The 14,280-nt window shown below is 38.9% G+C and overlaps 1 protein-coding gene across 5 annotated transcripts in view; it reads left to right on the top strand.

Moving 5' to 3' along the window:
- The window catches only part of Itpr (Inositol 1,4,5,-trisphosphate receptor), a 1,013,977-nt gene that overhangs the window by 52,517 nt on the left and 947,180 nt on the right, over positions 1 to 14,280 (top strand). For all 5 annotated transcript variants that reach the window (XM_067141353.2, XM_067141352.2, XM_067141351.2 and 2 more), the window contains exon 5: positions 6,871 to 6,957. In XM_067141353.2, the coding sequence (XP_066997454.1) occupies positions 6,871 to 6,957 (87 nt within the window). The remainder of the gene's footprint in view (positions 1 to 6,870; positions 6,958 to 14,280) is intronic.

Raw genomic sequence — 14,280 nt, 5'->3', positions numbered from 1 at the left:
ATTTTTTTAAATGTAAAAATGCGTACAATTTTCAAACCTCCTAGAAGTGTCAATTATTAATGGATTTTTATGATTCCTGCACTAGTTTGTTGATACTTCTGTACATAATATTATGAAGCAGAATCATTCTTGCTCAGGCTGATGATTTGACAAGAAGTTGTCTCGAGTCTCTACTAAATATACTGTTTGAGAAAAATAACTGGACCCTGGTGTGTTTACCAATAAGATTTGGAGGCCTCGAATTTGTAGATTAAGTGATATTTCCATTCCCGCTTTTTTTGCTTCCGCTCATGGAGTATCTGACTTTATCAAGTCTCTGTTCTCTGATTACGGTGATAATGTCGAGATATGCCATCTGGTTGACGCATGATATTACTGGAATATCATGATGAATAACTTGAGACCTCCAGCATCCCTGGATTAAAAAAGAAGTTGGGATATGATAAACACCCGTGAAATTTTCGATTCTTTGATTTTGTCATGTCCAACAGAAATTGATTGAGGCACGACATCTTGCTTTCCAGGAAAAACAAGCAGGCTCATGACTTAAGGTTTTTCCGTCACCCAATGTGGGCATACTTATGGATAACATGTCGTTTAAAATCGCAATCGGCTTACGTCTTGGTTGCAAAATATGGCAGTCACATAAGTGCATATGTGGAACGGAAGTCGACGTTTATGGCCGCCATGCTTTAAGTTTCCCCAAGAGTGTTGGTCGATTTTCAAGTCACTGTTCAATTAATGACATTATCAAAAGGGCTTTTACATCTGTCGATGTCCCTTCTGTCCTAGAACCAAGTGGGCCGGGCTGAGTGGCTCAGATGGTTGAGGCGCTGGCCTTCTGACCCCAACTTGGCAGGTTCGATCCTGGCTCAGACTGGTGGTATTTGAAGGTGCTCAAATACGTCAGCTTGTGTCGGTAGATTTACTGGCACGTAAAAGAACTCCCGTGGGACTAAATTCCGGCACCTCGGCGTCTCTGAAAACCGTAAAAAGTAGTTAGTGGGACATAAAGCAAATAACATTATTATTATTAGAACCCAGACGGAAAACTCCGTGATGGTCTGACTTTAGTTCCATGGATCAAAAGCAGATCTCTCCTGTGGGATGCCACATTACATTATCACCATCTCATTTGCCTCACTCTGGCAAGGCTGCTGGTTCTGCTGCAGAATTGGCCGTGCGCAATGAAAGGGCAAAATTCAGAGCAGTAACGAACAACTACATCTGCGTGGTATTTGCAGTCGAAACGATGAGGACGTGGTGTCAAGAGGCTAAAAGTCTGATTTCAGATATAGGCATACAACTAACAGCAATCACTGGAGACTCCTCTTCAAGAGAATTCCTGAGGCAGCAGATTGGAATTGCTATCCAGCGAGGAAATGCTGCCAGCGTTATCGGCACGTTTCCTGATAACGCTCCACTGGACGAAGTTTTTATCTTACACCTTAAACTTTCGAGCTGGAGCGAAGTTTAGAAAAATGATTGTTGAAATATTATTTTGTATTTATATTTTGTTTCCTATAAAATGTAAATTTTTTACAATATATTACTTTACAATCAACTCTTTCCTCTCTGTTTTTAACATACATTTGAACAACGGAGATTCACGACGTGCTCTAGTTTATGATCTTTCATTTGACATACAAACAGACTTCCTAGCTCAATTTATACTGCCGTTATTTGATTTTAAATGCAGGAAGTTGCAGTAATTTCTTAAATCTTTGAAAACAAGGGTTGAAAGTTGGCAGTAACATTAAGTCCCTGTTCAACTTTGAACCTTAGAATTCCTCTGCTCCATAGGTCGGGCCCTCCTTTTCAAGATTTTTATCCTCTTGCAACTTTCTCCTTCCCCTTAGGTACTTTCTGCGCTGTTTTTTGTTCGGGTGTAGGTTGGTTTTACTCCAACGTAGACGGAGCTCATCTACTTCGAAAACTCCAGTCAGACTACATTTTCCAGGTACAATCTTCATTCCTTTCAGAACCTCTAGTTCTACTTTGTTGCTGCAGTTGAAGTGCAAAACAGCATCCATAATGCCTATTTTCAGTGTAGCGAGCCCGACGTATGTCTCCTTTGAACATTGTCACCATATCAATCCATTGAATGATTCGGAAGATAGGAAACCTAAAAAGGTCCACCTTTTCAATACAAATTAAATGTTATAGTTTATTTACAACATATATTTACACTTGGAACTAGTTTCGACGCTGTTTGGCGTCATCTTCAGCCAAAATGTGGGAAATAGGCTAGCATGTAGACATTTATATTACAAGGTGTTACATTAGTGTGATTAAATGAGAGAACATGAAGACGCGAAGTACAATGTCAGTTTCAAAGTGGTCCTGAAGGGTGAGTCGAACTTGTATAAACATGAGATAACATAATCACTTGAACAATAAAACATTATGTGATTATGTTATCTCATGTTTATACAAGTTCGACTCACCCTTCAGGACCACTTGGAAACTGACATTGTACTTCGCGTCTTCATGTTCTCTCATTTAATCACACTAATGTAACACCTTGTAATATAAATGTCTACATGCTAGCCTATTTCCCACATTTTGGCTGAAGATGACGCCAAACAGTGTCGAAACTAGTTCCAAGTGTAAATATATGTTGTAAATAAACTATAACATTTATTTGTATTGAAAAGGTGGACCCTTTTAAGTTTTCCATCTTCCATTCTCAGTTCAATACGGACAAAAATTAAATTCTTAGATTTAAATTGATTGATTCGTTGTTATTTTGTGTCAAACCATCAAGACATTTGGACAGCATGTTTGGGCCACAAAGTCTCTCATATACGGGTTTCACAGCATGGAGAACTTCTAATGGTATACCAGGTTTACATTTGTAGTGGTCGAACTGATTATTGCCTTTGGCTCACTGGTATGAACACCAGCTGTCCTTCCCTTTGGGACGCCTGTGACATGTTGGCCTCACCTTAGTGGCTGTCAGATAATAGTTGCCCATATGGCTTTCCTCATCTTTTTTTTTTTTTGCAGCAGAATGCAGGGCTATGCCAAAGTAGTTTTGGCAATTATCAATCAGTGCTCGAGTCAGTTTCCCTTTCCCTCCCAATTTCTTTTCCTGAGCCAGTTTACGGTAGGCTGTGCCTAAATGCTTTTGATAGTGTCCAACACATTCCAGCTTATTTATTGTTTTACCGTTATATGGATCAGATTCAGCTACACACTTGTAGATTTTCGAGACCTCATCTCCATAGAAATCAACATATTCTAACCCTCTGGTTTCCTTTGAACAAGCAAATTTTTTTTTTAGCTCCACACGGCTCAATGTTTTGCTAAATCAGATGCCTATTCTTTATCATCATGTGAGTGTTTCTTGCAACCTACATAGTTCTTTGGCATATTTTCAATGTCAAGCACTTTACCAGTATCAAGAGACTGATACTGTTGTCCATGATCAAATGAATCACTCCCAAGCGAGGCATGCAAGTATTTTACCCAATCAAGTTACCAAGGAAACGGTCATTATTGTTTACCAAAGATAATGAATAAAAGACTGAGAACACATCACTATTTTAAAACACAATATTACTGTAACAAAAGAGCCATCTGTAAATGACAATTGAGGAGCTAGATGCAATAACAGCGTAAGTAGACTTACGCTGTTATTGCATGAATACTGTTTTCAGATTTCCTGGTCCCTTCACTACAACCCAGTCCAGGTCTTAGTTCGCTAGGATGCCGCTAGAGGTCAGGAGCTCACGAAAACTGGTACCATGCGCTACGCTGTTATTGCATGAGGCATGCTTCACGAGTGGCACGTTCAGCTGCCGCCAGTTCTCTGGCTGGAGAAGATGTCAGCGAGTGGAAGAGAAGGTTTTGTGGCGTCACATTTAATAAAAGACTGGGCATCAGCACTTTGACCTATGTTTCTAAGAATGCCCTCTGCTAAAAGCAACAGATTCATGATACAGAAGTTTGTGTGACTTTATTACCATAATGGTGTTGTATCACAGTCACAGTTCTACACTCCTAACTATGTGCCATTTACCTCCTTAAAGAGGAATGATAGCTTTCTCAGTTTTAATGATTTGAGGCTACATGATGTAAGAAAGTGTGGTGTAAAAGCAGACAAAATGGTTGATGTTATTTCACTAATGAAATACTTAAAAACTGAAAATGTTGAGTGGTATGAGAAAGTTATGTATGTGTGTAATGATTCCCTAGAGTCTGCTAATGCAGCATGTGAAGATGAATCATCCTGGTTTTGCTCAATGATGCATTTGAGTATTTCAAATAAGTAAGAGACACAATGTCTAAATCCCAATTATATACTTTGTGATCTGTTTTTGTTCCTTTTCTTTTCTTTTAGGTTTAGAGAATCATTTTGTAAATTAAAATAGGAATAAATGTTGTTCAGAAAAGAATTTTATTAATTTAATAACATTTCAACTATTTGTTGGGGAAGGGGAGGGGGCAATTACCATAGCCTAATACCATAGTTGGAGAGAGCACTGTAACAAAATTCTCTTGACCCTTTACGCAAAAAGAACGAAAAAGGTGAATATTAAATAAAAAATAAACTTAATGGTTTTACCTTAGTTGACAAATTTTTTGTTCTTTTTAGGAATTTGTTCTTGATTTTAGTAAGTTTAGACATTTTGGAGAACTGAGGTGGGATAAACTGCCACTTTTGTTCCTCTATAGTGGGCGATCATGCTTTCCTAACTCCCTGATCAATACTGGTGTATGGCAAAATATAATATTCCTGCTCTTCATGCAATAACAGCGTATAAAATGAAATTTTAAATAACTCTGTCTTTCTTATTAGCAAACAGATCAATCAAATTATTTGGGAAATACATTTCCGGGCTCTTTTAAATGTCCTTAAATTAAATTCAGGTTGATTCCTAATATTACTTTTAACTCAGAACATTTATAAACTTCAAGCTTCTGTTTCTCAAAATAACGTAAGTCTACTTACGCTGTTAGTGCATCCAACTCCTCAATTTATACTATAAACCAGTTGCCTGCCAACCGGAAACCAGTAAACTAGTACGAACTGAGGCCATGCCCTCTCCTTGTCAGAAAGAGGCACGCACCACTCCATTTAAACCCAATTTAAATGCATTTCTAGTTGCTCTAGCCGTATGAACCATACATTTCCTCAAAGTACAGAGTTCAGGCTTGCATATAGCACTAAAAAATAAAAATGGCAAATTTAGGCCAAAAGTGCTATTTTGAACATACTGTATATGTATACCTTGAAAGTTCTTAGATAGATAGATAGATAGATAGATAGATAGATAGATAGATAGATAGATAGATAGATATTTAACATCAACGGGTTATTTGCCCAGTTATAGATGATTTACTAAAACAATATATACAAGAAATACACCTTAAGTATATAACACTTATTTTCTAAAATAATAACCAACTTCAAGCTAAACCTAGTGATGTTTATATACAAATATTTACAACACCTTGAATAAATAATTCAAAATTAATCTCCTTAAATAATTATCATGATGAAACTCCAAGAGACATTTCCATTCACACATACACATGAGTGAAAAAGGTCCACTGATTGACCCACCAGTGTGCATGGATTTGTTTGGTACACTTTGTCCTTCAGGGTGCCACACAAACAAAAAACACAGACTTTTATATCAGCGGAGCGGGAGGCAATAAACTAGCTCTGATCACTCTTATCATCAAACACTTCTGTAGTTGTAATCGTGGACTCATCTGCTGTATGAACAGTTGCGGAATCTTGTTGATACCAAGCATGTGATTTTTCTTCTTCCATTAACAAACTGAAAAATGGAGTGAGAATGACATTTCATTACCACCGTCCATTCACTGTATCCTCGTAAAAATATCAGACCGATCATGCATGTTGCACTTAACCGCATACCAAACTTGGATTACTTGGATTTTCCTATCATAAAGAGGAATTTAGTCGATACAGTGTGGATTTTCAGAACATCAATAGCATGTGTTGGTGTTGAGTGTTGATGTGCCCAGTTAGGTGGAATCACTTCTCGTCTGTAAACAACACAAGGTGAGGTTCGATTTGAACCTTCGGTCACTGAAGACAGAAACCACTTGCAATGGCACATCCGTGCTGTGGTATCAGCTGGTTTTAAATTATGAACGTATGCGTGTGTTTGTAATGTTTGTGTTGTAATTTTGTTGCTGTAAGTGCAGAAGTCACTGAAACCCCAGCTTGCTCCTTTTCTTAGTAACATGGTGTTTATGTACATGTTAGTTTCTTGATATTGAGGAAAGGACAGTTAATGGAACCTGAATTAAGGGGGAAATTCTTCCTAAAGAATAGTTTCCATGTCTGTATAAATACTGTGTATCTAATATTGTGTAAAGACTTGTCCAAGTGAAACCTGCCCCCAATTCAGAACCAGAAAGCGGTGTTGATTGCATAATATAAAAATCTCTCTCTATTTTTCCTGTTGTTATCTGTGTTTGTTTTAGAATTCAATGAAAGATCTGGGATGTTTTGGCTTGAAAGCAAAATATTGGAATATTCCAGTCAGACTCAAGTTTCTGTGTGATACACATGAGTGTGTACTCCTGGCCCATAGGTGCTAGAGACAGTTAGGTACTGAATGAAACCAACAGAAGGCTTAGTTTGACAGGTAGATCAAATTGGTGGTATTAAATACGGACTGAAATATGCAAGCAGTAGAAATTAAATGTTGCAGCCTGCTGTTCATTCATGGACTGGTTTCTCTTTGACTATTTTTGACTAGGGCCAATGACCTAGATGTTAGGCCCCTTTAAACAAGCATCTTCATGTGTTTTAGACTTCATACAGTATTAATCATTTTGTGAGGGTCTATACTGTTAGCGTGATTATTTTTTCTCTCTTTCCAGCATGCAGCTGAAATTGAGAAAAAGCAAAATGAGAGTGAAAACAAGAAAGTTCTTGGCTCCAAGGTCCAGTATGGTAGTGTTGTTCAGGTAATGTCCTTTACAGGCAAATAACTGAGCTTTCTTTGATAGGAATCAGAGATAAATTTGTATTAAGGTGTTTATTTAAGGAATTATTTCATGTCAAACCATTACTATTGTTATTACTGAAAAGTATAAAACTGTACTTTGAGATGGTGCAAGGAAGCATTAACCCTTCGTGGGCAGCTCCAGGAACAAATTTTTATTATTTTGTGAAAATTAGTTACTGCTAAAACAGCACAAGTGTCACTGAAAAATTTTACCAGTATAATGTAGTTTATGAAATTGTTATTGTAAGTTTATCACTGTAATCATAGTTCACTGACTAATTACAAGAAGAGAGGATAATAATAATAATAATAATCATCATCATCATCATCATCATCATTTCCCTTTGTCCAGCTGTAGCTGGGTAGGGGCAAACATGGTTCCTCTCCACTTTCTTCAGTCCTTCCACCACTCCTCCTCCAACACTGTGTCCCAGTCCAGGTTTCATTCTATAATATTGCGTTGGATTGTATCCTTCCATCTCAATCGTGGTCGTCCACGGCCTCTCCTTCCTTGCATTTGCATTTCCATCACCTTTTTTGGCATTCTTTCGTCACTCATTCGCTTTACGTGCCCAAACCATCTTAATCGGCTTCTCTCTATTCTACCCTTCATTTTTTCCACTCCAATTTCTTCCCTGATTTTCTCATTCCTTATTTTGTCTCTTCTACTCTTCTGTATCATACTTCTCAGGAACTTCATTTCAGATGCCTGTAGTCGACTCTCATCCTTCTTTGTCATTGTCCAAGTTTCTGCTCCGTAAGTTGTTATGGGTACGTAATACATCTTGTACGTAGTATCCTTTGCTTCCAATGGCACATATTTGTCCCATAACATGTTTCTTACACTATAATAGAAACAACTTCCAGCTTGAATCCTCTTACTAATCTCAGCATCCAGTTGAGCATTCTCCATCAATTCACTCCCCAGGTATTTGAACGTTTCCACTACTTCCAGGGGCTTGTCTGCAAGTCAAATCTGACCTTTCCCTTCTTTCTCCCCTCCAGTCACAACAAGAGTTTTACTCTTTTCTATACTTATTTTCAAACCACATTCTTCGATATTCCCATTCACCACATCCAACTGTTCTTTAACATTCATGTCCTCTTTTGCCCAAATCACAATATCATCTGCAAATAACATGTTCGTTGCTCTTCCTCCATATGCTACTTCTGCTGTTCTCATGATGTCATCCATTTCTATTGTAAACAGGGTTGGTGATAGAACACTTCCCTGTCTCAGCCCACTAGTTATTTTGAACCAACTTGTCCTGCCAACTTGTGTTTGCACGCAACTACAACATTCCTTGTACAATGCCATGATAATCTTTATTAATCCCTGTCCAATTCCTTTTTGCACTAGACTGTTCCAAACTCTAGTCCTGGGGACACTGTCATATGCCTTTTCAATGTCAATGAATGTCATCACCATATCATTCCCATACTCCCATTGCTTTTCCATTAGTTGTCTCATAATGAAAATGGGCTCTATTGTTGACCTTCCACTTCTGAAACCAAACTGATTTTCCTGTATCTGATTCTCAGCCCTCAACCTTATTCTACTTTTCATTATCCTTTCCATTATCTTAGCAACATGGGATATTAGAGTAATTCACCTGTAGTTCTTCAAAACTTTATTGCCTTTCTTGAAAATTGGGATGATTATTCCTTTTTCCCAATCCTCAGGGACCTCCTTATTCTCTCCTGAGAACCCGATATGTCCACTGCAGACCTACAGCTCCAGCTGCCTTTATCATCTCCACTGAAATTTCATCTATTCCAGCAGTTTTTCCATTCTTCATCTTTCTTACTGCCATTTCAATTTCATTCATTGTAATTTCTTTATCCATTTCTTCATCAACTAATTGCCTTTCCTGGTCGTCAGTTGAATGACTGTCATCAGTTCTTATGTTCGTCAACTTCTTAAAATACTCTCTCCATCTATTTCTTATTTCTTCTGGCTTTGTTAATATTATGCCACCTTCATCCCTCACAAATCTGGTGTTTACTTGAACTCTCTTTTTGTTTCTTAACCCGTCGGGTGGACGATGCGGCGAGATCCGCGGCTACAAGTCGCTTGCTCGGTGGGGAACGCGGATATATCCGCCGATTCAAATGATATATTTTTTTCTCACTTGCCTGCCTGCAGAGGTGTATTTTCTTTTCAGCAGCGTATTTCAGATGAGTCTGCCCTCCGATGTGAATTTTTTCAACTATGTTCTCCCAACACCAATGTGTCATCCATGAGTTGCAACATAAAGAACGCAACTGACGTCCAGGCAAGAACGACCTAAGGCCTAATAGCTCCGCGCTGAAGCTTTAGCTCATCGCCTAATCGTCCCTTGGATGTAATAATATTGCTGTTGAAGGGATTTCAAGAGATTATGACACTGAAAAGACCTCTCTGATGGCATTTTAGAACTGTGACCTGATTTATTATCCCCTTCCTTCATGACTGGAGTGTGTGTTTATCGCGAGTTACACAAAATTTTATTATCGTACGCGTCCGTAATATTTTATGATTTCCGTCCAAACTGCTGAGACCAGGTCTTACATTTTTTCCGCTAAAATATCTATAACGAATTACCGGCCTCCACTGTTAGAGGAAGATGATTTACGGGTCATGATACATGAAATGTTGGAATTTAGTGGGGAGAATTGTGATATTAGTGAAGTAAGTTCTGCCGAAGGGGAATTCGTAAGTGACAGGAAATTACCTGGAATAAGTGCTGCAGGCGCAAAAGAGACAACACATGTTCGATTCCAGTTCAGGTAGCGATCATGACAGTGACAGTTGTGACGATAATACTGATTACAATCCAACCGTTGCATGTTCTTCATCAACTTATACTGAAAATGGACAAAGAAATTCCCGCTTTGATCCAAATTTCCATCGTGATGTAAAAGTAGTGTTTTTTGGGAAAGCAAAACTGAGCGAAATATTTTAATTACTTTTTATGACGAGATATGCCAGAACATAGCTGAACAGACAAAAGGTGCCGAGCAGGAAATCGCACACAAAACCCAGTTTAGTAAGACGAAAGGAAAGAATCGAGATCAAGACTGTGTCCAAACAAATAAGGACGAAATAAAACTTCTTATGGCCATTCTGTCCGCAGGGGATTGTACAGAAACCTAAATTAGAACACTATTTCTCGCAATCGCTTGTTCACTACGCCTATTTTCTATGAGCTGATGGCACAGAAGAGATTTTTTTCTCACCAGACTGAGTGGCCTGGCCGGCTTCCTGACCCCAACTTGGCAGGTTCGATTCTGGCTCAGACCGGTGGTATTTGAAGGTGCTCAAATACGTCGGCCTATTGTAAGCAGATTTACTGGCATGCAAAAGAACTCCTGCGGGACTAAATTCCGGCACCTCAGTGTCTCCGAAAACCGTAAAAGTAGTTAGTGGGACGTGAAGCCAATAACATTATTATTATTATTATTATTATTATTATTATTATTATTATTATTTCCTCCACAGCTTTATACATATCTCTGACAATGAGGTGAATAAGGCACAACTTCCTCCAAAAATATATGAGATAAATCCAGTATTTGACCACCTGTTAGCAACATTTTCGGAAGCATATACACCTGATGCCAAAATGTCAATTGTTGAGAACCTCTTGCTATGGGAAAGGTCGCTAGGGTGGAAAGTTTACATAACAAGAAAACAATCACGTTTCGGAATGGAATTATATAAATTATGCGGAGGCGAGACAGGTTACATAACATGACCAGCTTCCGTGTGTATCATAATGAACAGCTGTAAAAGACATAACACTGTGAAGACTGTAAATACTGTAAATATTACCTGTATTGTAGTGTAATGTAGTCCGTTTATGTCACTTAGTAATTGTAGGGAGGCTATATAAACTTGATCCCTCGAAAGCGCTAACCAACATAACAGAAAATTTTGTGAGTATTATAATTTATTCCAGTGCACATCTTTTAAGTATATGTACACTTTGTAAATCTACAATTTACATATACAGAAACATTTATTTCCAGGCAGAGATTGATAGTAAACTGCCTAAAATATTCAGGTGAAAGTTACTGTATAAACAAAAACCAGAGCTTTGCTGTTAGGAAGAAGCAATCTCGATATCACAGTGTGAAAGCACTTAGTACGTTTTTGCACAAAGTATTGATAAATTAAAATAATATAATTTTTCAAGAATTAAATACATTATATTCAAGTAAATATTTCTCTTTTGGCCCTTCAATAGTTCATTTTAGTCTAAGAATGTTTTTAATCAAGTAATTACATATTTTCTTCAATCAGGGAAATCGCTTCCCACCTGAGAGTGAGCTAGTGTGTACCGAGCTCCCTGCTTAAGGGGTTAAGATACCATACAGTAATTTCTTGCTGCCCTGCATATCATCTCTCAATTTCTGTGTGAATAAGGCCCAGCTTTTCCTCTTTCCTTCCTCCACTACTTTCTTGACCAAATTCTTTGCCTCCACATATTTTCTTCTACTTTCTTCAGTCCTAGATGTTTTCCATGCTTTCCACGCCATTTTCTTTTCCTTCATCTTAATCTTTACCCTATCATTCCAGCAGTGTGTCTCTTTGTCTTTCACATTTCCTGACGTTCTACCACATACCTTTTCTGCACATCCAACCAGTGCTTCCTTAAATCTTTTCCATTCATCTTCAACATTCCCCACCTCCGTGCTGGGTACCAAGGGTATTATTTCCCTTTGAAATTCTTCTTGTATGCTTTTCTCCTTCATCTTCCATACTTTAATTCTTTTCCCTCTCCTTAATGGGGGTTTTTCAATCTTTCCCACTTTCAATTTTCCTATCACAACTCTGTGATCTCCACCAAAGGCTTCTTCAGGCATGGCTGTTATGTCTAAAAGGTTCTTCCGGTGTTCTTTCTCTATGATTATATAATCAATCATGATCTTTGTTCGTCTGTCGCGCCAACCATACTTTGTAATCTTCTGACTGTTCTTCTTCCTAAACCAGGTGTTTCCAACAGATTTCTCGTGCATAAATCCACCAACAACTCACCTTCTGGGTTTACATTTCCATATCCAAAGGGCCCTACAACATCTTCCTTTCCTTGTCTTTCCATTCCAACTTGTGCATTTAGATCTCCCATCAATAGCACTTCCTTATCTTCTATCTGTCTCTCCACTTCCTCTAAGAAGTCCTCTAGATTTTCATCTATGCAACCAGTTTGTGGGGCATACAACTGAAATAGATCTTTCACGCCATTTTCAAACTGGAGTCTCATCACCATCATCCTATCGCTGACGTATTTTGTATATTCCACATATTCTTGGATTTCTTTTCTAAGTATGATGGCCACTCCATCTTTGCTTCAGGTCTGCCGCTGTAATACAGCCTGTATCCTCCTCTCAGAGGAATCTCCCCTGTACCCCTCTTCTTGGTCTCGCACAGTACAAGTATGGCTATATCTTTTTCTAATATGAAGTCAACCAGTTCTTCTGTCTTACCTGTCAGTGTCAGGACATTTACTGTTTCAATCTTGATGTAGTTTGGTGCTGGTTGCCCATTTCTCACAGTTCCTCCACACCTGAAGAGCTGCTCGTCGCTTTTAGCAGGAGACGCCCTAACCTTTTCCGAGGCACTACATCTGCTTTGTCCATATAGGCTATTGTTACGATGGGCTCGCCACACCCAAAGGCATTTTATACCTACTGCCAGGTTCAAAATTAGGCCGCCTCTAACGTGGAGACAGATGCCTTTCGCAGCCGCTCCACTGGAGTACAGACACTACGGGTTTGCCCTTTCCGCCATCTCCATCGTACCGAAGTCCACCTCCTCCGCCGTAGATGCCGTTGAGGTAATAATAATAATAATAATAATAATAATAATAATAATAATAATAATAATAATAATAATAATCACCACCACATCAATAACTGCTTTCATGTCTCAAACACTTGGGGGAGACTGTGATGCAATTCTTGCACTTTTAGTCCAGGGTGTTGTTTTTTTCTTATTTGTGTTTCCCTGAACACAATTTTCATTCATAATTATCTCATAAATCTCATCATCCAATAAAAGACACTTTAGTGGATCAGTATCTTGATCAAAATGTGATGGTAATATAGGCCCCTGCTGAATATATATTATACGTAGGTGGTTTGAAAAGTTCTCGGAATGTACTAGAATTAAGTATCTTACCTCGGTGGAACTGCTTTTATTTTTCAACATAGTCTCCCTGTAGACTAATGCATTTGGTCCATCGATGTTCCAATGCCTCGATCCCATCTCGAAAATGAGATTCCTCCAGGCCTGCAAAATACCTCTCCAATTCGGCTGTCAGTTCTTCCCTTGTAGAAAATCTCCATCCACCGAGGAAAATTTTCAGCTTGGGGAATAGTTGAGAGTCTGATGGTGCCAAATCAGGTGAATAAGGTGGATGTGGCAACAATTCGTACCCCAGTTCATGAAGTTTTGCCATGGCAATAACACTTGTGTGCGGCGGAGCGTTGTCCTGATGAAAGATGATTTTTTCCTTGCCAAACCAGGCCTTGTTTCGCGTATCTTTTCCTGTAGTTGGTCTATGAGGTTTGCATAGTATTGCCCCGTAATTGTCTGGCCAGTAGGAAGATAATCTATCAGCAGAATGCCTTTTGCATCCCAGAAAATTGAGGCCATGACCTTTCCAGCCGAACACACTGCCTTTGCTTTCTTTGGTGGTGGTGAATCAGCATGTTTCCAGTGCTTTGACTGCTGTTTTGTTTCTGAGGTATAGTAGTGGACCCAAGATTCATCTGTAGTCACAAACCGGCGCAAAAAATCTTGTTGGTTGCACTGAAAACGGGCCAGACTTTGTTTGGACATTTCCAATCTGGTGCGTTTATTGTCCGCGGCACCCATCTTGCGGATAATTTTTTCATACCCAATTCGTCGGTTAAAATATAATATAGCCGTTCAGAAGACATCCCTACAGCTTCAGCAATCTCCCGCACTTTCAGTCGACGATCCTCCATGACCATTTTATGCACTTTTGCGATAAAATCTGGGGTCGTAACACTTTTTGGCCGTCCACTACGCGGATCATCATCCAAGCTCTCCCGACCAAATTTAAACTCGCTGGTCCACTTGGCAACAGTTGAAAATGAAGGAGCAGAGTCCCCCAGTGTGTTCTGAAAGTCGGCATGAATTTCCTTTGCTTTCATTTCTTTACAAAGTATTTAATCACTGCTCGAATCTCAGTTTTTTCCATTGTTACAAATCACTACGCGGGAACAACAAAGAGTCGTCACTACCACACTCCTGCAGCTAGAGCACTGACGC

Source organism: Anabrus simplex, chromosome 2, assembly GCF_040414725.1.
Source record: "Anabrus simplex isolate iqAnaSimp1 chromosome 2, ASM4041472v1, whole genome shotgun sequence".
Classification (NCBI taxonomy): domain Eukaryota; kingdom Metazoa; phylum Arthropoda; class Insecta; order Orthoptera; family Tettigoniidae; genus Anabrus; species Anabrus simplex.
Note: the sequence above shows the minus strand (reverse complement) of the source record. Positions and strands in the feature narration are given on the sequence as shown.